The 27,505-nt window shown below is 39.3% G+C and overlaps 1 protein-coding gene across 2 annotated transcripts; it reads left to right on the top strand.

Moving 5' to 3' along the window:
* The first annotated feature begins 1,038 nt into the window (after positions 1-1,038).
* On the top strand, positions 1,039-26,982 carry NRBF2 (nuclear receptor binding factor 2). 2 transcript variants are annotated; one of them, XM_046654792.1, is made up of 5 exons: positions 1,042-1,272; positions 18,619-18,703; positions 22,542-22,607; positions 23,679-23,719; positions 24,843-26,982. In XM_046654792.1, the coding sequence occupies exons 4-5, from the start codon at positions 23,696-23,698 to the stop codon at positions 25,551-25,553; spliced, it is 735 nt and encodes a 244-aa protein (XP_046510748.1). In that variant the 5' UTR covers positions 1,042-1,272; positions 18,619-18,703; positions 22,542-22,607; positions 23,679-23,695; the 3' UTR covers positions 25,554-26,982. The 2 variants fall into 2 exon arrangements, with proteins under 2 accessions (XP_046510747.1, XP_046510748.1); XM_046654791.1 differs by lacking the exon at positions 22,542-22,607 and having other exon boundaries at positions 1,039-1,272.
* The last annotated feature ends 523 nt before the right edge of the window (positions 26,983-27,505 follow it).

Below are 27,505 nucleotides of genomic sequence, written 5' to 3'. Positions count from 1 at the left end.
GCTGTGTCTCAGGCAATGGGGAGGCTCAAGAAGAGGGAGAGAAAGGGGACAGCTAGTCAGTGGAGCAGTCAGAATACCCACATTTATTAAATTTGGCATCTTATATGCGCACAGTTCATAGTGCCCCAAAACAATTAGAATAATAACATCAAAGATCACAGATCGCCACAAGAAATATAATAATAAAAAAAGAGTTTGAAATATTAGGAGAATTACCAAAATGGGACAGACACCGAAGTGAGCAAATGCTGTTAGAAAAATGGCGCCAATGGACTGGTTCAATGCAGGGTTGCCATAAACATTCATTTGTAAAAAACGCATTATCTGCAAAGCAGAATAAAATGAAGTGCAATAAAACGGAGTATGCCTGTATAGGCCAGAGCTGGGGTCTCACCTGAACCTTGGGGTCCTCTTCCAAGCTCACACTACTTTTAAAAGAATTCATTTCCTTGAAGCAGAAGAACTCATTACGCCTCTATCACAGCTCCCTGTTACCTTTACAGCATGTCACAATTATTTTTTATTGTCAGTGAATTCCTTGACAGAATCTAGCAGAGCGGTTTAGCACATAATTGTTCAACGAATCAAGTCTTGTATTTGTCTATTTATGATCCATATTATTTTCTTTATTAGTTTGTCAGCAACTTGAGGGCAAAGTCCTGAATCACTCATGAGTGTCTCCTTCCAGGAGGTCTAGTCAGCGCATGGTCTCAAATCTGATTTCTGAAATAAATCAATCAGGTGCCAGAATAAAGGAGGGAACCAGAGAGCAAGAGAGGGTGTAGCAAAGCAGAGTGAGTTTGAGAAAAGTCAGGCTGGAAAAAAACGGAGAGGCCAACAGCAGAAGTCACCCATTTAAGCTCCAACAACAAGGCTGCACCTCCTCACGCGACGTCAGAGCCAAGAAGCTGAGGATACACTTCTCGCGAGAGGAATGCTCCACCCCCGAGAAAGTGTACGTGCCCCGCCTTCCCTGAGCCCTACCCACTCCCCGCCCTCACCCCCACCTTGAACCAGCCGCGTGTGACGTCATGACGCGTGCGTGGCCGCGGCGCAGGCCGGGCCCGCGGCGCCGGAGGAGGAAGTGATACGGTTGCTTCTCCTTCCGCGCCCACCGCTGGCTCCCGGGGCGCGGAGAGGGGTCTCCGTCGCCGGCGCTGTGTCGCGCTCTCGTGCTGTTCCCGTCCATGTGCCCCTGCGCCGTGGCTCCCCTTCCTCAGGCCACCGCTCACCCGGGGGTCTATGGAAGTAATGGAAGGACCCCTGAACTTGGTGAGTGGCCCACAGGGAGTCGCGTTCGCCCTCGGGCGCCTTCGCCTCTGGAGTCAGTGCCGTCCGTGGCGTGCCGCTGACCCTCGAGGCCGGGAGGCGGGTTTGGTGGGGGTGGTCCGAAAGTCTGGGGGGCGCGGAGCAGACGTGGCCCCACCGCGGCTCCAGGCAAGCTGCCCCCGACCTTGCCCTCCCCGGAGATCCTGGGAAGCTCCCGCATCCCATGTCCCACCGCCTCCGGGCACCCCGTGCCACAGGGCCCCGGGCGACCGGCTCCCACCAGCCGGGGCTGCCACCTCCTCTCCAGGCCGGAGGAAATGCCTCCAGACGCCACGTAACAACCTCCCTGCAGCCCGGAGAGGCACCGAAGCCTGTCCGGGCAGAAATGGTGTGTAATACCGCCGTCAACTGCTGTCACAGGGGGTCTGAGGTCCGAGCGTCCCCACTTTGGAGTAATACCCTTCTCATTTTTCCCTTCACCCGTTTCTCGCCTACATTCAAATGCATAAACTGAGAATCTCCCTTGTCGAATAAGTTAGAGACAGCGGGGGACGTCCCTGTTTTTAGTGCTGTTTCATCACTTTAGGCATCATGAAAATACGGTAGATGTTTGCCTTTCTCAGAAAAAGTGCTGATAGCCCATTTACTTACTATGTTTTTAGGCATTTCTGGTGATGCGATTAAAACAACAACGGGAAATACGAGTCCTTTTCTGACTGGCCCACTCCATCTTTTGGTTTCTCAGACAGGGTACCTATTTTGGATACAAAAGTCCGATTACTTATGGTTGCACACAGGAGGAACTTTTAAGCGTCACAGATTTGCAATTCAGTTGCGGTAGTAGGATTGGAAGAAGGAGGTATGGAGAATTAGTTTCTCAGGTTGGAAGTCTGAACGCTAGAGTCCTGGAAGAGCCCTGGGCTGGATTGAAACCATTATCTAGAGAAGCAGTAGAGCCTGGTGGTTTAAGAGTACAGATTTTGGACCTAGTCTGCTTGATTTGAATTCTGGCTTTGTGACCTTGGGCAAATTGACCTCACTCTTCCTGGTTTCTTGTGAGGATTAAAGGAGTAAATAAGTGTAAAGAAAGGGCTTAGAACAGTACCTGGTACATAGTACAATGTAAGAGCTATTATGTTATTATAATAACATAATACATATTATGTATTTTAGACATACATATATAATACTATGTAGGTAATATATACATAGTATGCGTATATATCTATATGCATACATATATACCTAATAATACATATTGTAATAATATACAGACCATAAACCTGTAATTTAAAATCTCACTTGTAAAATAAAGTTTTGGACTTGTTGAACTTGAAGAGCCTAAGATTCTAGAATTTAAAGCTGGTTCCCAAATAACTGGTGCTGGGTTAGCTGCTCAGAGAAGCCTCCCAGTGTTCTTAAATTGAGCCCTACCCCCTTGGTAACAGTTGTTTACGCTTAAAAAGGACTAGATTGTAAGTTTTAAAAACTAGGGAAATATCTTGCACTTTTCTTGTTTTTAAGGTGACATATAGTTTGCAGTGAAATGTAATGGATGGCTCAATAATGAAACTTCACAGGAATATTATTAGAAATAACCAGCAGTTTACAAAGTGCTTCAAAGTTCAAGTGTCCTTGCAAAATGACAATTGATTCAGTTCCAGTTAGCTTTGCTTTATTTGGCTGCAGGCTGCAGCGTAACCTCAGCCAACTGCTCCACTAGTGTGTAGTAGTTTATGAGAAGACTGGAGCTGGGTGACAGTTGTAGATGGAGCAGCAGAATCACCAGTTTAGGAAAAATTAGTTAAATGGTGGCAACAGTATTACCTTGTTATGGAGGAGAATTTTGAATAGTCTTGTTAAGCAGGCTAGCATAATTCCATAAGCCAGCCGTAAAATTTTTGTGGACAAGTAACAGAAACTTAGCATCTTGAATTCTTAAACCAATTGAGATTTAAAAGATCTGACTTCTAGCCTAGCTGTTTATTAGAAGATAACGATGGAACAGAGATGAACACATACTTGAATCATTTTAACTGTGCTGCTAAGTACCAATGATGGGTCTCTGAATTGGAGCCTCTGAATTTGTTATCACTCAGTTTTAGAAGAGTGGGGTTTTTTGAAGACTGTCATCTTTTATGTCAGCAGATATCGAACTTAGTGCCCAGTTGACTCAGCCTGAGAAATAGTTCTCAATGCTATGATTTCATGAGGACCTTTGAAAATCCAAGTAGTATAGACAGACTTTCTCTAATGACATTTTAACATAGTCCAAATTCATTGTATAAGGACTTTTTATAGTACCTACGTTTATAATCATGTGTCTTCGGAGCATCCTTGGAATATAGTAAGAACTGCTTCCAAGTTTTACAAATAAATAAGCTCAGACTGAGAGAAATTAAGTAATTACTTAGGACAGTGACTCAAATACATTATGGATCAGAACTTAGTTTGATATCATGACTTGTTTCTAGCAATGCTTCTGTATTCATGTTCTCATCATTTTCGTTTCGCTATGGTCCTTATCTGTGTTGGACTCCAGATTTCTCTGTCAGCTTTTAGTGCCTCTGCTCTAGTGTTGCTTCTTTTATGTTAGGTTTGCAGTAAGGGCCTGTAGGCTTATTTCCTCACAGTGAGTTGTTGACATAAGGAAGAGACTGGATTGAAATAGTCATTTTAATACATAGTACAGATGTTGTGTTCTGGTTCTCTGGTTTTTGAAGTTGGTCAAAAGAAAAATAAACCATGTTTCCATTGAGCAGGAAAAATAGTCTTCGGACTCATTAAGTTTTGTTTCATCAGTTTTTTTCTTTTTGTCAGTTTTTCATATGGAAAAATTGTAAGTTATAACAATTCTTTCCATCCATTTTATTGGCAGTGTGAGTGATGGTCGCAAATGTCAAAATTTGTGTGAGATAATTTTTAGTTCTTTGGTTTATTTGCTGCCTATTTGGGAAGTGATGTCACACCTTGATTTATACATTACTGTTGCTCATGCTTTGCTTAGCTACTCTGCAAACTCTAAGGACAAGGTCCATGTGATTGTGTGGCCACAACTGTATTCTGTGTGTTTGGCCCTTTTAAGAGTGCTGAGAAATATGTTTTGTTGAGTAACTGAGCTTCCCTTTAGAGTGATCAGTTCTCATCCAAGAAAAGGAGTCAGATATCATGGTCCAAAGAATGGCCTTCTACATACCTGGAGTCTTTGTAACTATCCCATGGTAATTGTATTGGCAGTAAAATCTTTGAGGTAAAAACAGGTTGTTGGTACCACTTTCTTGTTGCCCTGACAAATTTCAAGGGAAATTCATCCTGTCACAGTCTAGGCTGGGCTTAATGTAAACACACTGGAGAAAGGCAGTAGAGCACTTAGATTTATCCAACAATTACTAAGTGCTGGGGTTGGCATCAGGCACTTTACATATACTATTTATTTTGTTACCTTAGTAGCTATATGAGATATTCCCCATTTTATGGATGAAGATGTTGAAATGCAGAATAAGTGGTGATAGTGGGATTTGAAAGCAGGATTGTAAATATGATATTAATCTTTCTATTAGATCAGTGTCTGCCCATTTGTTTTAACTGTGATCCACAATGAGAAATTTTTACATAGTGACCAGTACACACATACATATGTGTATATTACTGCAGAGCTGCTACATTGTGGATGTGCCTCCTGGAATTGTGCAAAATCCAGGGACCTTCATAAATTTCACTCAAACAAAAAACTAAAACTGAATCTTTATATCTTAAATATATATGTATGGTATTATACATCATGCGCGCTAATATTTACTATTAGATTTTTTTTTAATGCTGGTTATGTCGCACTAAATTGATTTCACAACTTGCTAGTGGATTGAATCCTGTAATTTGTCTTCACAGCAGATGGTAGCATTTCTTAAAAAAAGCATAAACTGGAAACTTGAGGGAGAAAAAAGATGCATCAGAGCTGCCTGTGGGAGAAAGTGATCCTTAGACTTAAAATTGAAAACAGATCTTCCTAGACTTCTCTAACACCTGAGCAGTTATCTTAAGTATAATTGCATTACATGAGTTAGAAGGTCAATTCACTACTTAGTGTTAGGAGATACGACTTTCCTTTAAGGAGACAGAATGAATTGGTTGGGAAAGGGTGAGTGAATGAGGTTTCTCCTTTGCTCTTCATTGAAGACCCTACCACAAGGTTCAAGAGTACGTTAGATTTTCCTCTGCCTCCTTTTCAGTATTGCATTTGGTCTGGTGTTCCATTTTTTTCCATCTTTATGTACAGTTTCACAAAGGACACAGAAATAAATCAATGCAAAGTAATGGAAGACAATACTATTTTCCTTTGGGAAAGAAGACAGTATTGAACCTGTATTTTTAAAGAAGTTAGCATGTAGAAGTAGAAACTACTTCCTAGTGAGGCCAGTCACTTAGTAATCTAGTTGTATTTGTTAGGATTTTTCTTGGTTGCAGGTGATAGAAACCCACTTCAAATTAGCTTAAGCCAAAAGGGATAATTTGTTGGAATCAAAAGAAAGCTGCAGGAATGGTGGGGCTACAATGTAGGTGGCTCTAAGAACATATGAGACCTGGGGCTCAAAGATAATCAGATTCTCCCTCTCTGCCTCTTCAGGCTTGACTGCTTTACTCATCTTCTCTGCAGACCTACTTTTCCCACCTGGCCAACGCCTGAATGTCACATTAGTTGTAACTGCTTAAAACTTTCTTGACGTACTCTCTGGTCCTAAGTTTGAAAATCTGGTGGAACGGATTCTTTAGGTGTCCAGGGGACAAGGTAATATAAGAATATGGCAACTCCCATAGGAGTCTTATTGATTGTCTAGGAAGAAGAGTAGTTCACAGAGAGGAATGGGGCATGTGGAAAGTGTTGGCTGTTTTTGAGGAGGATTCAGTGAGGAAGAAATTTGTACAGGGCATATAGTAAGACATTACTAAATCTGAAACTGTTTTACTTTTTTTTTTTTTTTTTTTTTTTGGTGAGGAAGATTGGCCCTGAGCTAACATCTGATGCCAATCTTCTCTAAGCTAACATTTGTGCCAGTCTTCCTCTACTTTGTATGTGGGATGCTGCCACAGTGTGGCCTGATGAGTGGTGTGTAGGTCTGCGCCTGGGATCCAAACCCATGAACCCTGAGCTGCCTGAAGTGGATTTTGTGAACTTACCCACTATGCCACCAGGCCAGCCCCTGTTTTACTTTTTATAAAGGTTTTCGAACATTTTGTAGTATTGGGCTTTCATTTTTACTCAGGAGGAGGGAGTAGGAAAATTCTGGTTAAAATGTCTTAGAGACTGGGTGAATGAAGTAAGTATACCAATGACTGGCTCTCTGTCTCTCTGTGTATGTATGTATATACGTACATAGTTACTTAATTTAGATTTTGATGTAGAGTTTTATTCTACTGTTCTCTCTGAAATACAGTGATGTTCTCTTGGCATTCACCAGTGTTTGGTTTTGTTACCAACTCTCAACATAACCTCTGCTGTCCTTCCATGCAACCATTCATTCATCCATCCAACTAACCAACAAATATTATGAGTAGTTACTGTTAGGTACCGTTCTGGACCTCAAAGATTCAGTAGTGAAGACGACAAAGTCCCTGTTCTTAAAGAACTTTCATGCCATGTCTCTAGTTTTCTTTTCATCTATTGTGTCCTCTTTCTCTGTTTTCTTTAACATCTTAAGCATAGTTATTTTGAGTGCCTGGCTGTCCATTCCAATATATGGATCATCTCTGGACCTTTTTCTACTGTATTTTTGTCTTTATTATCACTTTTTCCTGCTTTACATGCCTAGTAACTTTATTGTATGTCACACATTGTGGATGATATGTTGTAGAGACTCTGAATTTGTTAATCTTCCTCTAAAGTGTGTTAAGATTTGTTCTGGCTGGTGGTTAAAATACTGGCAGATCACCTTGATCCAGCCTAGGCTTGATTTTAGGCTTTATTAGGGTAGGTTTATTTTACCTTTACCCATAATGTCTGGAGTGTGGTCCTTAATACCAGGGCTAGCCTTTCTGGGGTCTTAGCTGAAAGCCCCAGGTATTCACTAAAGTTACCATACTTTGCCTGGGGCCAGACTGCAGCCTGTCTCCTCAACACCCTATGGCTTCTGAAATCTCTGCTCAGAGCTTCTGCTTGGCCTCCTGAAATTGTGCCCTGTTCATATACAGCTTAGATGTTGGCCAGGGACTATTTTTTAATGCATACTTTTAGGACATCTTCACTGCACTTACCTCTAATTTACCTAGACTATCCTCTTCAAATTCAAAGTCAGATTTTGGCTCCAGTTTCCATCTCCTCTGCCTGGTGAGATACTGCCTTCTGCTTGGGTTTTATTTTCCTCCACTCCATTTTGGAAAATGCCCTCAGAAAGAAAGCTAGGATGAATGCAGCTCTCACCCTCTGTGTTTCCCTTTTCTTGAGACTGTAGCCTTCTGTTATTTTTTGTTCAGTGTCTATAAACGTGTTTTTATATATTTTGTCCAGCTTTGTAATTGTTTATAGCTAGAGGGTAAGCAAATGTTAGCTATTCCATCATAGCTGGATCAGAAGTCCAGATTTCCATCAGAATTTCCAAGAGATTCTCAGAACAAAATTAAGTCAATTATTATAAACACTGAATGCCAGAAAGTACTTTAATGTGAGATTGTGGTACAAAAATCTAATAACTCAGTATTCAGTGATAGGGTATCAGCTGCACAAGGACTGGCCAATTGCTGCTTTCCCTATTTAAACATTATCTATTTCCGAATAGAAATTGAGACAGCTTAGAATAAAAGACAGAGATACCATACTGTTATTATATTAGTTATCTATTGCTATATAACAAATTAACGCAAAATTTAGCATCTTAAAACAACACACATTTGTTTTTGCACAGTTTCTACATGTCAGGAATAAGGACGTGGCTTAGCTGAGTCCTTTGCTTCAGGGTCTCTTACAAGGCTGCAGTCAGTGTCAACTGGGCCTGTGGTCCCATTTGAAGGCTCTACTGGGGCAGGAGCTGCTTCCAAGGTCACTCACAGAATTGATGGCAAGATTGAGTTCCCTAAGAGCTTTTGGATTGAAGTCTTCTGTTCCTTGCTGGCTGATGGCATGCCACTCTCAGTTTTCTTCCCTGTGAACCTTTCCATAGGGCTGCTCAGTGTGGCTATTGGCTTCATTAAAGTGAGCCAGGGATAGAATGCAGCCAAGATTGTAGTGACATCCCATCATTTTTGCTGTATTCTGTTTCTTAGATGCAAGTCACTAGGTCCAGCCCACATTTTAGGAGGAGAGATTACATAAGGATGTGAATACCGGGAGGCCAGGTCATTGGGACCCATATCAGAAGGTGCTTACCACAATTGTTGATAGAGAAGCAAGGAAAATAAGAACTGAATCAAGAAAGAATATTAAGAAAATATCCTGTGGGACTTCATCAAACCAAAAAGCTGCTGCACAGCAAGGGAAATCATCAGCAAAATGAAATGGCAACCTACTGAATGGGAGAACGTATTTGCACATCATATATATGATAAGGGATTAATAGCCAAAATATATAAAAAACTCATATAACTCAATAGCAAAAAACCAAACAATCTGATTAAAAGATAGGCAGAGGATCTGAATAGACGTTTTTCAAAAGAATACATATAGATGGCCAACATCAAAAGGTACATCAAAAGATGCTCAGCATCACTAATCATCAGGGAAATGCAAATTAAAACCACAATGAGCTATCACCTCACACCCATTAGAGGGCTGTTATCAAAAAGACAAGAAATAACAAGTGTCGGTGAGGATGTGGAGAAAAGGGAACCCTTGTGCACTTTTGGTAGACGTGTAAATTGGTGCAGCCACTATGAAAAACACTGTGGAGGTTCCTAAAAAAATTAAAAATAGAACTACCATATTTTCCAGCACTTCCGCTTTTGGGTATTTAGTCAAAGAAAATGAAAACTAATTTGAAAAGATATCAGCAACTGCATGTTCATTGCAGCATTATTTATAATAGCCAAGAAATGGAAACAATCTAAGTGTCCATCGATGGGTGAATGGATAAAGGAGATGTAGTATCTCTATACAAAAGGAATACTATTCAGCTGTAAAAATGAAGTCTTGCCACTTTCAACAGCATTGATGGACCTTGAGGACATTATGCTAAGCAAAATAAGTCGGAGAAAGACAGATACCATGGGATCTTATTTACATGTGAAATTTAAAAGACAAAGCCACCAAGCTCGTAGATACAGAGAACATTTTAGTTGCCAGAGGTGGGGGATGGGCATGGGCAAAATGAGTGAAGGAGGTCAAAAGGTATAAACTTAGAGTTATAAAATAAATAAGTCATGTGGATGTAATGTACAACTTGGTGACTTTGGTTAATAACGTATTGCATATTTGAAAGTTGTTAAGAGAGTAGTTCTTAAAAGTCCTCACGGCAAGAAAAAAATTTTTTTGTAACTGTTGAAAGAATTTCAATCTAAAATAGAACCAGAGGATATAAAATGGAGAATCTCATGCATGTGCTCTCAGGAGGATGAAACTTAAGGACTAAGAAACTGATTTCCATAAATGCCTGATTTATAGAAAACTGATAGCGTTAGAATTTTCTTGGATGATGGGGGTGTTTATCAGAGGTTGCCTCATAGAACCTTGAGAAGTTTTGCCAGAGGCATGAGCAGGAAATGACCAAGGTCCTGTAGTCACACAAAGTGGGCTGAATTGAGCTTCGTTTGTGTGACTGAACTGATTTTGTGTTATGGACGTTTTCAAGGCTGGTCTCCATTTGCTTTTGATTTTAACTGACTCTAACTGAACTCTTCTCTCTTTACATTCCCTGCCCATAAATTCAACCTACCCTAAAACTTCAACGGATTTGCCTGTAGCTTGCTACAGTTTGCTTGTCCCAAATTGCACTTCCTCTGCTGTTTCCAAATAAACTCATCTTTTTGAGTGTGCCTCAGTTTACCTCTTTACTTAGGCCAACACTATGTATGGTGTCTGTTGTTAACTAGACTTAACTGTAGTGATCATTTCTCAATATATAGAAATATTGAATCATTATGTTGTGCACCTGAAACTAACATAATGTTTTATGTCAGTTATACCTCAATTTTAAAAAAAAGGACAATCCTAAAGGAAACAACTACTAATGATTAGTAAATTGTGACATATTAGAATGGAGAAGATAATTAAGACAGCAAAGAGAACATTGATTTTTATAAAGGTCAGATTTATACAGGTTTATAAGAAATCCAAAGGTTAAAACAAATTTGAGCTCATGTATATAGCAACTAGGGAGATGAAAATGGGTTCATGGAGTTGAAGTTTTTTTTTAATTGGGATAGTACTGGCATAAAACATCATATGAGTTTTAGGTGTATAACATAATGATTCAATATTTGTATATATTGTGAAATGATCACCTCAGTAAATCTAGTTAACATCTGTCACCATACATGGTTACAGATTTTTTTTCATTTGATGAGAACTTTTCAGATTTACTCTCTCAGCAGCCTTCAGATACGTAATACAGTACTATTAACCATAGCATCAAGCTGCACGCTACATCTGCACAACTCATTTATTTTATGACTTGCTTCATCCATTTTGCCCACCACACAACCGCCCTGTTTTTCTTTTCTTTTTTTAGATTCCACGTATAAGTGAGATCATATGGCATTTGTCTTTCTCTGTCTGACTTATTTCACCTAGCACAGTGCCCTCAAGATCCGTCCATGTTGTGGAAAATGGCGAGATGTCGTTCTTTTTTACGGCTAATATTCCATTGTCTGTAGATACCACATCTCCTTTATCCAGTCATCTGTTCATGGACACTTAGGTTGTTTCTGTGTCTTGGCTATTGTACATAATGCTGCAATGAAGATAGGGGTGCAGATATCTTTTCAAATTAGTGTTTTCATTTTCTTTGGATAAATACCTGGAATTGGAATTGCTGGATCATACGGTAGTTCTTTTTTTATTTTTTTTTAGGAACCTCCACATTGTTTTCCATAGTGGCTGCACCAATTTACACGTCTACCAAAAGTGCACAAGGATTCCCTTTTCTCCACATCCTCACCGACACTTGTTATTTCTTGTCTTTTTGATAACAGCCCTTCTAATGGGTGTGAGGTGATAGCTCATTGTGGTTTTACTTTGCATTTCCCTGATGATTAGTGATGCTGAACATCTTTTGATGTACCTGTTGGCCATCTATATGTCTTCTTTTGAAAAATGTCTATTCAGATCCTCTGCCCATATTTTAATCAGATTGGTTTTTTTGCTATTGAGTTGTATGCGTTCTTTATATATTTTGGATATTAATCCCTTATCAAAGTATGATTTACAAATGCTTTCTCCCATTCAGTATGTTACCTTTTTGTTTTATTGATCATTTCCCTTGCTGTGCAGAAGGTTTTTAGTTTGATGGAGTCCTACTTGTTTATTTTTGCTTTTGTTGCCTTTGCTTTTGGTGTCAAATCCAAAAAGTCATTGCCAGACCAATCTAGGAGTTTACTGCATATATTTTCTTTTAGGAGTTTTATGGTTTCAGGTTTTACTAAAGTTCAAGTGTTTAATCCATTATGAGTTACATTTTGTATATGGTGTAAGATGGTGGTCCAGTTTCATTCTTTTGCCTATGGCTATCCAGTTTTCTCAGCATCATTTATTGTGGAGACTGTCCTTTCCCCATTGTATATTCTTGGCTCCTTTGTTGTAAATTAATTGACCATATGTGCATAGGTTTGTTTCTGGGCTCTTGGTTCTGTCCCATTGATCTATGTGTCTGTTTTTATGCCAGTTCCATACTGTTTTGATTACTCTAGCTTTGCAATATAGTTTTAAATCATGGAGCATGATGCCTCCAACTTTCTTCTTTCTGAAGATTGCTTTGGCTTTTTGGGATCTTTAGTGGTTCCATACAGATTTTAGGTTTGTTCTATTTGTGTGAAAAATGCCATTAGAATTTTGATAGGGATTGCTTTGGGTAGTTTGGACATTTTAACAATATTAATTCTTCCAATCCACGGGCACAGAATATCTTTCCATTTATTGTGTGTTCAATTTCTTTCATCAATATCTTATGGTTTTTAGTGTATTTTCACCTCCTTGGTTAAATTTATTCCTAGGTATTTTATTCTTTTTGGTGCAATTGTAAATGGGATTGTTTTCTTAATTTTTCTTTCTGATAGTTCATTATTAGTGTATAAAAATACAACATTTCTGTATGTTGATTTTATATCCTGCAGCTTTACTGAATTCATTTATTAGTTCCAACAGTTTTTTGGTGGTGTCTTTAGGGTTTTCAGTACATCATGTCATCTGCAGATAGTGACAGTTTTACTTCTTCCTTTCCGATTTGGATGCCTTTTATTTCATTTTCTTGCCTAATTGTTCTGACTAGGATTTCTAATACTGTGTTGAATAAAAGCATCAAGAGTGGGCATCCTTGGGTCTGGCCCAGTGGTACAGCGGTTAACTGTGCATGTTCCACTTTGGCGGCCCAGGGTTTGATGGTTCGGATCCTGGGTGTGGACGTGGCATGCGTTGGCAAGCCATGCTGTGGCAGGCATCTCACGCATAAAGTAGAGGAAGATGGGCATGGATGTTAGCTCAGGGCCAGTCTTCCTCAGCAAAAAGAGGAGGATTGGCAGTAGTTAGCTTAGGGCTAATCTTCCTCAAAAAAAAAAAAGAAAAAAAAAGAAAAAAAAAAAGAGTGGACATCCTTGTCTTGTTTCTGGTCTTAAAGGGAAAGCTTTGAACTTTTCATCATTGAGTATGATGTTAACTGTGGGCTTGTCATATATGGGCTTTATTATGTTGAGGTATGTTCCCTCTGTACCCACGTTGTTGAGAGTTTTTGTCATGAGTGGATGTTGAATTTTGTCAAATGCTTTTTCTGCATTTATTTCATAAGAGCATATGATTTTTATCTTTCATTTTTGTTAATGTAGGTTTATCACATTGATTGATTTGTGGATGTTGAATCATCCTTGTGTCCCTGGAATAAATCCTGCTTGATCGTAGTGTATGATCCTTTTAATGTGTTGTTGAATTTGGTTTGCTAATATTTTGTTGAGGATTTTTGGATCTGTGTTCATCAGTTCATCAGGGATATTGATTGGCCTGTAATTTTCTTTTCTTGTGTCCTTGTCCAGTTAGTATCAGGGTGATGCTGGCCTTGGAAAATGAGTTTGGAAGTGTTCCCTCCTCTTCTGTTTTTTTGGAAGAGTTTGAGAAGGATTGATATTCTTTAAACGCTTGGCAGAATTCACCAGTGAAGCCTTCTGGCCCTGGACTTTTGTTTGTTGGGAGGTTTTTGATTACTGATTCAGTCTCCTTACTAGTAATCAGTCTGTTCGGATTTTCTCTGTTTATGATTCAGTCTTGGAAGGTTATATGTGTCTAGGAATTTGGCTCTTTCTCCTAGGCTTTCCAATTTGTTGGAGTATAATTGTTCCTAGTTGTCTCACCATGCTTTGTATTTCTGTGGTAGCAGTTGTAACGTCCACTCTTTTCATTTCTGATTTTATTTGTTTGAGTCCTCTCTCTTTTTTCTTGGTGAGTCTAGCTAAAAGTTTGTTAATCTTTTCAGAGAACCAGCTCGTAGTTTCATTGATCTTTATGTTGTCTTTTTAGTCTCTATTTTGTTTATTTGTACTCTGGTCTTTGTTATTTCCTTCCTTCTATTAACTTTGGACTTTCTTCTTTTTCTAGTTCCTTGAGGTGTAAAAATTAGGTTATTTGAGATTTTTCTTGTTTCTTGAGGTAGACGGTTATCACCAAACTTCCCTCTTCAAATGCCTTTTGCTGCATCACATAAGTCTTGGTATGTCGTATTTTCATTTTCATTTGTCTTAAGGTATTTTTTGATTTCTCCATTGTCCCATTGATCTTGTTCAATAGCGTGTTTTTTAATCTCCACATATTTGTGAATTTTCCAGTTTTCTTCTCATAGTTGATTTCTAGTTTTATACCATTGTGGTCAGGAAAGGTGCTTGGTATGATTTTAATTTTCTTTAATTTGTTAAGACATTTTTGTGGCCTAACATACGATCTTTCCTGGAGAATGTTCCATGTGTACTTGAGAAGAATATGTCTTCTGTTGCTTTTGGATATTCCATATATATCTGTTAAATCCATCTGGTCTAATAGGCCGTATAAGGCCTATGTTTCCTTATTGGTTTTCTGTCTGGATGATCTATTCATTGATGTAAATGGTGTATTAGGGTCCCATACTATTATGTTGCTGTCTATTTCTCTGTTTAAGTGTGTTAATATTTACTTTATATGTTTAGGTGCTCCTGGAATTGAAGTTCTTCAAGCATGTTAAGTTACTTTTTCTGTCCTAATGGTTTGCTGATAATGTTGATATTTTATTGAAGAAGAAAATAAATTCAAGCTCAATTTGTTTAGGTTAGTACTCCAAATAATTGCATTTTTGGCTTAAAAATTATTTGAATTTTAGTGAAATCACTGCTAAATACCTGGAGTGTCTTTTATCCTTTCTGAACGAGTATGAAATATTGAGATAGTCTTTTCCGTAAAATCTTACTGCGTCTTTCTTTCTTGAGGAAGATTGGCCCTGAACTAACATCTGTTGCCATTCTTCCTCTTTCTGCCTGAGGAAGATTGTTGCTGAGCTAACATCTGTGCCAATCTTCCTCAATTTTTTGTGGCATGCTGCCGCAGCGTGGCTTGACGAGCCATGCTAGGTCACTCCAAACCTGCAAACCCCAGGCTGCTGAAGTGGAGCATGCGAACTTAACCACTATGCCACCAGGCTGGCACCCCTTACTGCGTCTTGAAATACTTGTCAGAAGAGAAACATGTTATCAGAATTACAAAATATCAGTGCACAAACTACTTTTAGAATCCCCAGCCAACATTCTCATTTCCATTGCCTCTTGTTCCTGTTTTATTTTGAATTACCAAAGAAATGTATTTATGGATGTAATACTTTTAATGACTGATTTTTTTTTTCTTTTGAGGAAGATTAACCCTGAGCTAACATCTGCTGCCAATCCTCCTCTTTTTGCTGAGGAAGACTGGCCCTGAGCTAACATCCATGCCCATCTTCCTCTACTTTGTATGTGGGACGCCTGCCACAGCATGGCTTGATAAGTGATGTTTATGTCCGTGCCCCAGATCCGAATCGGCAAACCCCAGGCCCCTGAAGTGGAGGGTGTGAATTTAACTGTTAGGCCACCAGGCTGGCCCATTTAATGACTGATTTTTACTGGTGATTCTATCAAGAACAGTATTTAAAGAGTTTTCAATTTTAATATTAAAGATCTTTAAAAATTGTTTTAAAAATAAGAATTACTGTCAAAATAAGTGCTACAATATCTTCAGTTTAAAAAAAATGCAGTTTAGTCTAGTCTGCCAAACTACATTGTAAACTTTTAATGGCGAGTGCCTTCAGTCCTGTTACTGTCTTTTAACTAGTTTAATTTTCACAGCACCCTCATTTTAAACATGAGGAAACTTAGAAAGTTAAGAAAGCCAAATGTCTAATAAGTGTGCAAGCTGAGATTTGAACCTAGGCAGTCAAGCTCTAGGCAGAGTCTGTGTTTGCTGGATGTCTAACAAAAACTTAGTAGGAACTGTATTTTTTAATAGGAAATTTGATTGCTGAGGTGCCAGATGACCTAGAGTAGGTGTGTCTTTTTAAATGAGACATAACACCTGAATTGGTAGAGTGATCAGAGCTTGGACTTTACATGGGGGAGGTTTTAGAGGAGTCGGAAAAGCCTTGAAGTCTTGTTCACAGACACACTTGAGAACTTTCTGTTTTTTTGGTGTTCAAGAAACAATCCTGTTATCGTGGAGCTTGAAATTTAATTAGGGAGCTTCATAAATATATGACAAGGTAGAAAATGTTTAATGCCATCAGAGACGGAGACGATGGAGACACAGTGTTAGAGTGAGGTGACCTCAGAGAGCATCTCATCTCTGCTTCTCAAAGTGTGTCCAGGAACCAGCTTCAGCTTCACCTGAGTAGAATCTCACACTCTATTCTGGACCTACCGAGTCAGAGTCTGCATTTATCCAAGTCCCCAGGCGATTCGTGTTCCATTAAAACTGGAGAATCACAGATCTGGTCCAGCTCCCTCATTTTACAGGTGAGGAAACAGGCCCTGAAGGATGAAATAAATTGGCTGGTTTGGTGGGAGAGTCAGGACTTGAGCCCAGGGCCCTGAGTTCTTGGTAGGGCTGCATCGGTGCTGTGCCCCGTCTCCTTAGGAGATGCTCTGGAATTTCAGAGAAAGTTTGTCTCTTATGTAGGGCTTCTTCCAGAGCTCAGAAAGGTAAAGGCACATGAAGATTCCCCCCTTCTGTTCCCATTTCTTTTCCTACCTAGAACCTTGTTGATTGAGTGCCACTTGCTTTAACTATACTATCAGAACACATTCCTTAGAGAAATCTTGTTGATCATAATTTAGCTTTCTTCATCATATACATTCTCTTCCCAAAAGATCTGTATCATTTCTGGTATGTAAAATACTCCTGTGTTCAGAATATATTTTTTGCTCAGTCCAAGACTCCATGGTTAAAATTATTTTAGAGCCGCCAGTCATTTCTTGTTACCCATGGTTATTTTCAGGAATAAATTGAGACTTACGGAAAAAGTTTGTGTAATTACTATTTGAAGAATAAAAAGCCTCTGAAACAATTGAAAGAGATGATCTTGCTTTTAAGAGTGTCGCTTGTTTCTTCCTTACAAAAATAGAAGTGGGGAAAATGTAAAGAGCATGCATTGCTGGAAGGGCTGTTTTCTACGTTTGTCTTCACCTCTCTTTTTCAGAGTGTGATTTGTAAACATGCCCAGAATATTTCTAATCTCAGTTGCAAAAGTGATTCTCTGAAGTATTTTTATGAGGCGTCAGTGACACGTTTTTTGAAAAGCATCCGAGATAGTTTACACCTGACAGAACAGATTTGCTTTTTGGTTTTTTTAAAACTTAAGGTAAAGTACATAACATAAAATTTACCCTCTTTATCATTTTAAGTGTACAGTTCAGTAGTCTCAAGTACATTCACATTGTTGTGCAACAAATCCCCAGAACTTTTTCATCTTGCAAAAGTGAAACTCTACACCCTTTAAACAACAACTCCCCACTTTTCTCTCCCCCCCAGTCCCTGGCAACCACCGTTGTACTTTCCATTTCTATGAGTTTGACTACTTTGGGTACCTCGTAGAAGTGGGATCATACATTGTCTTTTTGTGACAAAACTGGCTTATTTTATATTTTGTTATTAGCTTAATGTCCTCAGAGTTCATCTGTGTCGTAGCTTGTGTCAGAATTTCCTTCCTTTTTAAGGCTGAATGATATTCCATTATCTGTATATACCACATTTGGCTCATCCATCTATTGATGGACATTGGGTTGCTTTCACCTTTTGACTGTTGTGAATAACGCTGTTATGAACATGGGTGTACAATGCTTTTCACTTTTTTAAAGCAGCTTTGCTAAATCATTTATGAGTTTGTTAGTAAGCAAAACATTACACTAGTTCTAAGACTTGGTCTTTCTGTCTTTCTCCTTGCCTGCTAACTGTAACACCTCTGTGACATGCATGACGCCTTTAAGTCTGTTGGCTCTCCTTATGTAGGAGAGGGAAACGCATTCACAAAGTTATAGTCCTTCTTGAAGTGTAACACAAATGAAAGGAAGCCAGCGACTACTTAGTTAATCTGTTTACTTTTACCTTTGGGGGCAGTTTAGTCGTTTGCTTTCAGAACTTCTGAGTTTGTCTTTGTTGTTTTGGTGAATTGTACGTGAAAAAATCTTCCCTGTAATATTAAATATTGGTATCATTAATTCCTCAACTGTACAATGTACATATTTTTTATCTTAAAATCATAAATAGTAACTTTAATGTTGGAAGAGAATAATGAGTTGATAAAAGAGAAGCTTGAATTTTCTGTGTGATAAGTAATTTCCTGATTATAGTTTTTAAACTATACAGACTAGTGAAACCGTCTACAAAATAACTCGTTTTGAAAGGAGCTTGTTAAAAATCAAGAAAATGCACATTTTGAGTAACAATGTATGATTGTAGTTCTTGGTTAATCTTTGAAGACTGAAAGATTGTGGGTCATGAAGGAGTTAAGTGCTTAGTGTTAACCTTGATGGTTTATTAGTAGAACTGAGAGAAGCTGCCAAAACTTACAGAGGCTGTAGTTCAAGGAGCTGCCCGTTAGATTTCCCCAGTTATAGATAGAGGTGTAATGGTTTGATGTGTGGCAACAAACAGCATTATTTAAATTCTTATAAGTTTTTTTTTAAAGTCATGTCTTTTCTGTGACTCAGAGGAACTTAAGAATGTTTGTTTTCTAGGCTCATCAACAGAGCAGACGAGCAGATCGTTTATTAGCTGCAGGGAAATACGAAGAGGCTATTTCTTGTCACAAAAAGGCTGCAGGTGAGTATTCTTTTTAAGAAGTACTGAGTCTAAAACTAGAGGGCAGTTTCTTTTCTCCAGTATCTCCCAACACTTCATTTAGAATGAAAGTCACAATAGTAATGGTGGGTTCTTGCCCTGCACACACAAGGTTGACACTGACCCACTGGAACATCAGCTTGGATTATTTTTCAAGTGACTGTGTTGGATTTCCCAGCTCCTCCTAACCCAGTCTTCTTTCTAAACCATAAAGATTGCATATGCCATATTGGGAAAGGATTCTTGGACACAGCTTTCTGAGCCCGAAGATCCCTAAAGACAGAAGGGATTGCAAGAAGCCTGCGAGTTCATCTTAGTTATTCTAGAAAAGGAGTCTGGATTTCAAATAGCCATTTTGGGTTCTGAAAGTAATAACTGATTTAATTCCAGCCAATTGATTTTCACTGAGTTTTGTTTTCTAAGATGCTGATAATACAAAACCCATCAAAATTCTTTCCTGTGGTCTTTCTTGAGTTTCCCTTCTCAATATTTCATCTATACATTCATGACTATGATATCATGCTGCTGATAGCTTTGTTTTAGGTATGAAATTTAGAATTATTAGCTTCTTATCAGACAGCTTATTTTATCCCAGTCAGTCACATAACCTAGCACATGTTGAACTCAGAAATAGATCTTTGGGCTCTGTTTTGTACAGACTGTTGGCTGAGTATCAAACCTAAAACCTTTGAGGAGAGGATGTTTAACTCATGTTGCATCCAAAATGGGTGTCGCCACCTTTCTTAGAGCAAGCCTCTGGTCTTTTTGCTGGAGGAGGCCCTTTCCTTTCCCTCTAGGCCAGTGTGATGATCCAAGCTATGTTCTTTCCTGTTTTGCCCCTTTGTTGCCTTATTGCTGAAGTATAGACCACACCGTGGACACTGGTTTGTGTAAGTCCTCTTATGTCAGTGATCTTTGCTTAAAAGTTAGTAATTTTCAGAGAAAACTTGGTCTTATTTTTAAAGAATTAGTTTTGCCGCTGAAGTGTACCCCTTCAGCTGTAGGGCTGAGCACATAAATCTTTGTGGATTTTATGGTGAGTTTTATGGGGGCTTTATAAAACAAACTTGGCAGCTGTTGCTCTTTAAACTTTCATAAACCGTATTTTGTTATGAATCAAATTGTTAAATCTGTAGTCACTATAAAAACAAGACAACGTACTACACTATTTAAGAAAACCATGTTGTGTACGAATGCCACAGTGCACTGATACCTTTAGTTAAGTAACGCAGAGTGATCATGGTTACACATATGTAACGTGTTCAAATGGGGTGATCAGCATATGTTGGGCGATGAGCAGTAGGATATTCTGAATATATAAAAGGGAGAAACAGTTCCTTCAATCCTTACCTACGTCTCTGTCTTTATTTGAAGATTTAAAACTAATGTTGGGCTTTAAACATCTCTCCCTCTTTTCTCCGTGTCTAAATATCTAAGTATCTAAATTCTGTGACAGTCTCAGGAGTAGAAAAGATAAAGGCAGCCTGTTGGATCCCATTAGCTTTAATTATGGAGATAGAGCTTAAGTGTGATGAGTTAATCCCACTGAGCCGATTTGATTTGGTGTTTAGACTTCGTTAAAAATAGCCTTGTGTTGTGTTTTAGAGTAGAGTTGTGCGTGTGATGCTAGTTTGAAAATGGATGTGGTCAGAATGAGCTCTGCTCTTCTGAGTTGGCTCACGTCTAGGGCTGGCACAGAGGTGTTGGGGAGGCGTAGATGTAGGTGTATTCTGAGAGGAAGGAGCCTGGTGTCTGGAAATCATTTTAGAGATGTGACAGGGAAAGGCTGACCTCTGAAAGAGACCGACAGGAAGGAGAGCCTGACATGAGAGAACTTAAGGGAACAAGAAGAGGCCTCTGTGTCTGTCAGGGACCAGGGGGGTTCTGAGGCTAAAATTGACCTGAGACTATGTAGCTAAGGACACAGCCTCTGTACTTTGTAGTGTTCTCATAGTGTTTGTTTTGTAAATGTATTGAAATAAAGAGATTCCTTGGTTTTTCTTTCCTTTTGGGGAAAGGGTAGAATTTAATTTACTCTTGAAGTGGACAGTGGCTGAATTAGATGAAACTGAGCATATGAGCATTCATTTGCCAGATAAGCTGAGATACTAAATTCAGAAGGAAAAAACTATCTAAATCTGGCAGGAGATGGGGAGGAGGAGGTGTCCACATTTTACCACCCTATATTGAAAAAAAGGAAAGTTTAAGAAGTCACAAACTCCCAAGGATTCAGCATTGTTAGCAGAATCTGTTGCTTTAAACCCTTGATTGACACCTGTAACTGGATTGGTGTAATTCTCCTGTATCAGTCTTATGCAGTCCACTTCCTTTTTTTTGTTCACAGACAGCAAAAAGAGCAAAAGCTTAAATGGGAAGTTGATAGCAGCCATAAACAATGCTTAGAAGTCAAAATGAACATTTCAGAAGACGAGCAGACCACAGAGTACGGTGTTCATATGTATTTGGTTGAAAACACATCTTGACCTTCCCGTGAGGCTGTGGTGACATGAAAATGATTCAGGGCAGATCAGTCTTTGTCATTCAGAGGCAATATTTTGCTGTGTGTGTGTGCACATAGGCTATAGAATTTATACTTTGGTACCAGTTTAACAGATTTATGATAGAATAGTATTAGATGTTATTTTAAGAAGTAATAGATTCTTCAGATTTTCTTAGTTCCTTTTCCCCATCATGTATCTAATATCTACTTTGAATATTAGCCTTGTATCATAATTGAAGGAAGCAGTTTAACCAGAATTGCTAGATTTTTCTGAGAGAAGTATTCCTTTCCTAAGTTTCTGTCTTGGTGGGCATTCATTCCTGTTGTGACTTTGGACTAAATCCATGACCATGCAGTCATAGTAAACAAAAATTGGGGGAGGAGGCTGGCCCAGGGGCATAGTGGTTAAGTTTGTGCACTCTGCTTCGGGGACCTCGGTTTCACAGGTTCGGATCCTGGGCACAGACCTGTGCACCACTCGTGAAGCCATGCCATGATGGCGTCCTGCATATAAAATGGAGGAAGGTTGGCACAGATGTTAACTCAGGAACAATTTTCCTCACAAAGTAAATAAATAAATAAATAATTTTTAAATAACTTTTTTAAGGCCCAGATTTTAAATTGAAATGTGAGAAATACTTTCAGTGACAGTGTGACTCTTATTGAATTCTTTGCCCTTTGGGAACTTGGTGTCCTTGGGTATCCTCTTGTGTCATGTTATAGTTTCTCTTTTTTTGAGTAAGATTAACTCTGAGCTAACATGCACCACCAAGCCTCCTCTTTTTGCTGAGGCAGATTGGTCCTGAGCTAACATCCATGCCCATCTTCCTCTATTTTATATGCGGGATGCCTGCCACAGCATGGCTAGGTAAGTGGTGCATAGGTCTGTGCCCGGGATCCGAACTCCAAACCCCAGGTCGCTGAAGGCAGAGTGCGTGAACTTAACCACTATGCCTCGAGGCCGCCCTATGTCATATTATAGTTTCAGGGTTCTACAAAGCATTCCAGTTGGTTTAAGCTTGGTTTTGTGAAACTGCTCCATTTGTTAAGAAAGTGGATTTAAAGCAAACACTAGTTCAGACAGGGAGACAAATGTATGCAGACATAATGGGAGAGATGTCTAGGGAAACTCATCCACCCTATATCGTAGCAATAGATGCCACGTCTCCGTGGACTTAAACATGAACAAAAGGAAAAGAATTAGTCTCTATGCAGCTATCCCGACAGAATAAAAGAATAAAAGACAAAAAAAGTTGAGGGCAAAAAATGTAAGGATGGCTGGAGCAAAGGCTGTATGACCAATTCTGCGTCTTCCCTTAGGGCCGGAGGCATCCAGGTGATCTGTACCTTGAGGACGACGGGAGAACCGGCGGACGACCGTCCTAAGTCAGGAACTCAGAAAATGATTACAATATTTAGGTTCAGACGAGACACAAAGCAGTGCCTTATAGTATATGCAGAAAGGCAAAAAGGAACTTAATGCAGGGATGACATATGCCAAAAATTTGTAGTAGGCAAGACATAAAAAATGGAGATTAATTGTGCACGATGTTATTATTAATAATAGTTATTTATACCCCATCTTGTCCCAGACAGGAAATGCCTCAAAGAGGAATATAGCAAAATATAAAACATAGTTAAAAGTAAGTAGATGAGGAATCCATAGAAAGATAAAATGAGGAAGGACGTGGCCTGGAGTTCACAAAGTGCACCAGGAGTTCTGACATATTTGATAGAAGGGGAACTTGGCCTTAAGCTTTCTAGCAGGAAAAGCATGGATTTTTACAGTGACTATTTAAATTCAAACAAATTAAGTCATCCAGGAACTGATCCAGAGATCCGAGAGAAGTCCATTGAGTTATTGACTATTTATGGTCTTCATAAGTGACATTACACTGTCCTCAACAACTTGCTTACAATAAATATGTCAGCAAGTTCTTAGGGCTTTTAACTACCTAATTCATAGATGGCTGATGGCATAGCTCAGAAAGAATTCAATAAAAGTAGTTTTATAGGAACCCAAAATGATAGTCCAGGTATTCATGTGGGTGAAAGGTCATTGATAATCAATCTCTTGATACTTTTGTGAGCGTAATGTGTAATAGGGTGTTGATAGCTTCTTGTTTAATTTTAATCCTCCCAAATCCTCTTTTTCTGATCAGGCCATCTTTACTTCTTTAATTGTGAAATCTACAAGTGTTTTAAAGAACAAAGCCCTTCAAGATGGGGTAGAGAAAATCTACATTTGATTACCACTGACATCTGTCTTTGAAGAAGTTAAGAATCCTATCTTTTTTCAAATCCCCACCTTCTTTCTTTTCAGGAACAGGATAGCTCTAGCAGAATTGCTTCTAAGATGGGTTCTCTCTGTCATATGAGGAGTATTAAACTCTTCTTTGACCCATTAGTTCAAAATGATGATGCTCATGTGGTAATGTGCCTCTCTTTTTTTACCAGCATATCTTTCTGAAGCCATGAAGCTGACTCAGTCTGAGCAGGTGAGACACTTTATTAATGTTTGCAACAATGGTTAGAAGGATTTTCTTGTGGAGACTTGAATTGTGTATAAAATAAAGCATTGTGTCCCTCTCAAAACACTACAGTCAAAAATATATAAAATAGGCAAGAGAAGAGTACTTCAGAAAGGAAGTTAAAACTAAATGAACTGCTGTTGATATGCAGACGTGGCTTGCAGAAACTTCTGTCCTTTTTCCTGGTGGTTCCTCATAGATCTTAGATGGCCCAGTGTCCCATAGAGACCCATCTTAGGGCCTTTTCTGATCCTCAGCTCACAGTGAGTAAGCAGGCCTGGCGAAGGGGAAACCAGTTGGCCTTCCCTTTGCTTGTCAAAGATAATTTAAATCTGAACTTGTCTTTTCCTGAATTTCTAAGCAGTTCTGGTGCTTTTAAAAAATTTGTGATACCAATGGCTCCAAATTGTCTTATGTGTTTGGGGAGGGCCTGCCTGGGTTTTAAAGGTATCTTTATCCAAAGATAAATCTTTATCAAAAGATGATTTCCTGATGCTGAAAGTGGCAGGTACGTAGGAGGTACTTGCTAAATACTTGTGTGATTGAAGGAAGGCCATCTCTTCTGTGGGGGGATGTCAGCAGCCAGGACAAACACCAGTTCCTCAGACGGAACCAAGAGAACCGAAGAGTTGTGTTCTCGCCTCTGCACTTCCCTTTGACTGTCTCCAACTGCTCGTATCAGCTGCGTAAGATGGATGTGCATGAGCCTCTGAGCACCCTGTTGATAGAAAGGCTTTCTAGCTAGTTGTGGAATTAATGTCTAAAGAGGAAAGTTTTCTAAGTTTAAGCTGAGTACAAATGGCTTTGCAGAAGGAGTAAGGTACATTCAACACACTGCTTCGGTGTCTTGATTTGGAATAGGACTGACTTCCTGAATAAATGGTGTTTTGTTTATGAATAAAAATGTTAGCTTACCTAGAAAGACTGAGTTTTTTGGAAAAATCTTGAGGTTCTGTTGAATTGCAAACATAGTATATAAATTTTAAGGGTTACTGGGTTATTCCTAAAGGAGGATCTTAGGAATGGTATTTACTGGACTTTACTACAGAGGTGTTAAAATGTGAAATTGTTCCTTTCCTTCGTGTAATAGGCTCATTTATCACTGGAACTGCAGAGAGACAGCCACATGAAACAGCTTCTCCTCATCCAGGAGAGATGGAAGCGGGCAAAGCGAGAGGAAAGATTGAAAGCCCAGCAAAGCATAGACAAGGATGCAGCTGCCCAGCTTCAGGCATCTCACAAACCCTCTGCTGAGGACACAGAGGGCCACAGTCCCCTTCTCTCTCAGAAGTACAGCCCTCCCACGGAGAAGCACCTGCCTGAAATTCAGCGGGTTTTTGACAGGGATCCAGACACTCTCCTATTTTTACTTCAGCAGAAGAGTGAGCCAACAGAGCCATGCATTGGAAGCAAAGCCCCAAAAGATGATAAAACAATTATAGAGGAGCAGGCAACCAAAATTGCAGATTTGAAGAGGCTTGTGGAATTCCTGGTGGCTGAGAATGAAAGATTAAGGAAAGAAAATAAACAACTAAAGGCTGAAAAGGCCAGACTTCTAAAAGGCCCAATAGACAAGGAGCTGGATGTGGATGCTGATTTTGTAGAAAAGTCAGAGTTATGGAGCTTGCCACCACATTCAGAAACTGCTGCAGCCTCTCCAACCTGGCAGAAGTTTGCCGCAAATACTGGGAAAGCCAAGGATATTCCGATACCCAATCTTCCTCCCTTGGATTTTCCATCTCCAGAACTTCCCCTCATGGAGCTCTCTGAGGATATTCTGAAAGGACTTATGAATAATTAAAATGGAAGGTCACAGAAGAGGCGGGAAGAGGAAATAATGCTGTAATAGTTAATCCGGCAAAAAAAAAAGGGAAAACCACACGCAAGGGTAATTCCGGAGACGCCCATCATCGGCTACTGTGGAGAAGAGGCGTTGCCAGGACTTGGAAACAGTCACTGTGAAATATGTCGCATATCTGATTTACTGACTCGAGCTAATGATTCCAGACTTGGCAGACACTAAATTCTTGGAGGTTCACTTTCTCCTGATACAAACCAAATGGCTACCTGGAATAATTTTTTTCAAGCAACAATTATTTTTCTTATCTTCAGGGTTAAAATGTATAAAAGTATGTTATTTGTAATTATAAGGCCATAAATGATAATGCAAAACCTAAATAACAGGTGGCCTGAGGCGCTGCCTTGTATTTGAAACATGCTTCTATCATGCGTTGACTGTGTGCATTTTGTTATGCACATTTCGTTCGTTTCATAAGGTGTGTAAGACACCCCTGTCTAGATGAAACTCTGTGCCACACTTTGCACTACTCATAACATAATGATAACCTCAAGACTATCAGGAGAAATATTTAAATTTCCATTTTATGAAGAAAGGAACCAAATTGTTAGTTATGCTTTTTAAAAAAATTACCAGTTTACATAATTAATCAGGGTGCATTTTAAGTTCTAACTTTTTTTGTTTATTGTATAATGCATCATTTGAAAATACCAAGGAAATGTCCTTTTGTTTTTAATGATGCATGAGTGGAAGTAATGCTAGTTGGCAGTATTTGATGTAAGAAATCAATAAAGTAATTGTGTTTTATACCTTTGTTGAATGTGGTTGGTAGTTAAAAAGCAAGTTTTGTATGGCTTCTGTGTTTGTAAATTTTGAATATGAATTTGAAGAGATTCTGTCAAATGATTGCCTTGGTTTGTTAAAGATTTTCTTCAGTATTTTGTAGTCAGTTTTCTCTACAACTAGGGTGAAAAAAGAACAGGGAAGTTCCTGAGGTTTAAATGTGTTCCCAACCTTTCTCTCACCCTCGCACACGTGGACAGCGCTCGGGCTGGCGGCGGCCGTCCCTGGGGCACATGCGCCCCGGCAGAGCTCAGTGGTTGCGAAGCGCTGCCTGGGCCGTCTCCTCTCTACAGAGGCTGGCGGTCCCGGAGTGGGAAGGGGAGGAGGATATAACTGAAACTCGTGGGTGCAAGCCCCTGGGTGTGTCTAAAGCATAGACTTCGTTTATTTTGAGGGAATGATAGATATGGATGACCAGCATGTTCCTGAGGGACTAAGAAACAGTTGGGTTGAGGGGATAGTGGTGGGCTCATGTTTAGTGAGGAAACTAGCAGAAGTAGGCTGAGATGAAGTGACTGCAGAGGTCACATTTTTTCCTGTCTCATCTTGCTGCTGCTGAAACCAAAAATAAACTAGCATCTTAAAATAACTTGAGAGTTGTATTCTCTGTTAAAGTTATGTTAATTTGCCCGTCTCAGTGTTGTGGTATCCCGGACTTTGAGAATATTTTCCTTGCTTAACCTTCCTTATAAAACTTCAAATTTAAAAGTTTGTGCCCCAAATAAACTATTATTAGGCTAGCCATTTCCCTTTAAAGAATGAGCTGTTATGTTTTGACTTGAACACTTTCTAAATCACCCTCCTTTTCTACCACTACCTTCTCCTGCTCCCCGCCCTGTCCTCCTGTTTCCTTGAGAGTTTGACATGTATTTTACAGGCCCCTGTTCCATGCATCTCCACTAACAAATGCATTTTAAATGGACTAATTTTACTTTTCTCTTGTCGAAGCTCTTACTCACACTGTTTAGTCCTTGTTGAGTCTGGTTTTTTTAAGTTTTGTATTTGAGTCTGTTAATAGATTGTGTGTGTGCCTTTTGACCAAGATGACACGGTATCTTTACAGCATCCTAGCACCATGTCTTCCCTAGAGGAGATACTTTGAAAACTGGTTT

Source organism: Equus quagga, chromosome 2, assembly GCF_021613505.1.
Source record: "Equus quagga isolate Etosha38 chromosome 2, UCLA_HA_Equagga_1.0, whole genome shotgun sequence".
NCBI lineage: Eukaryota > Metazoa > Chordata > Mammalia > Perissodactyla > Equidae > Equus > Equus quagga.
The sequence above is the reverse complement of the archived record's forward strand: the minus strand, read 5'-3'. Positions and strand labels throughout refer to the sequence as shown.

What these genes read in the sequence shown, in the direction of transcription:
- NRBF2 (XM_046654791.1), top strand. Translation starts at nt 1,243, where the DNA reads ATGGAAGTAATGGAAGGACCCCTGAACTTG. An exon ending in TGGAAGGACCCCTGAACTTG is followed by an intron (nt 1,273 to 18,618) that starts GTGAGTGGCCCA and finishes TTTGTTTTCTAG; the next exon opens with GCTCATCAACAGAGCAGACG. An exon ending in AGCTGACTCAGTCTGAGCAG is followed by an intron (nt 23,720 to 24,842) that starts GTGAGACACTTT and finishes TTCGTGTAATAG; the next exon opens with GCTCATTTATCACTGGAACT.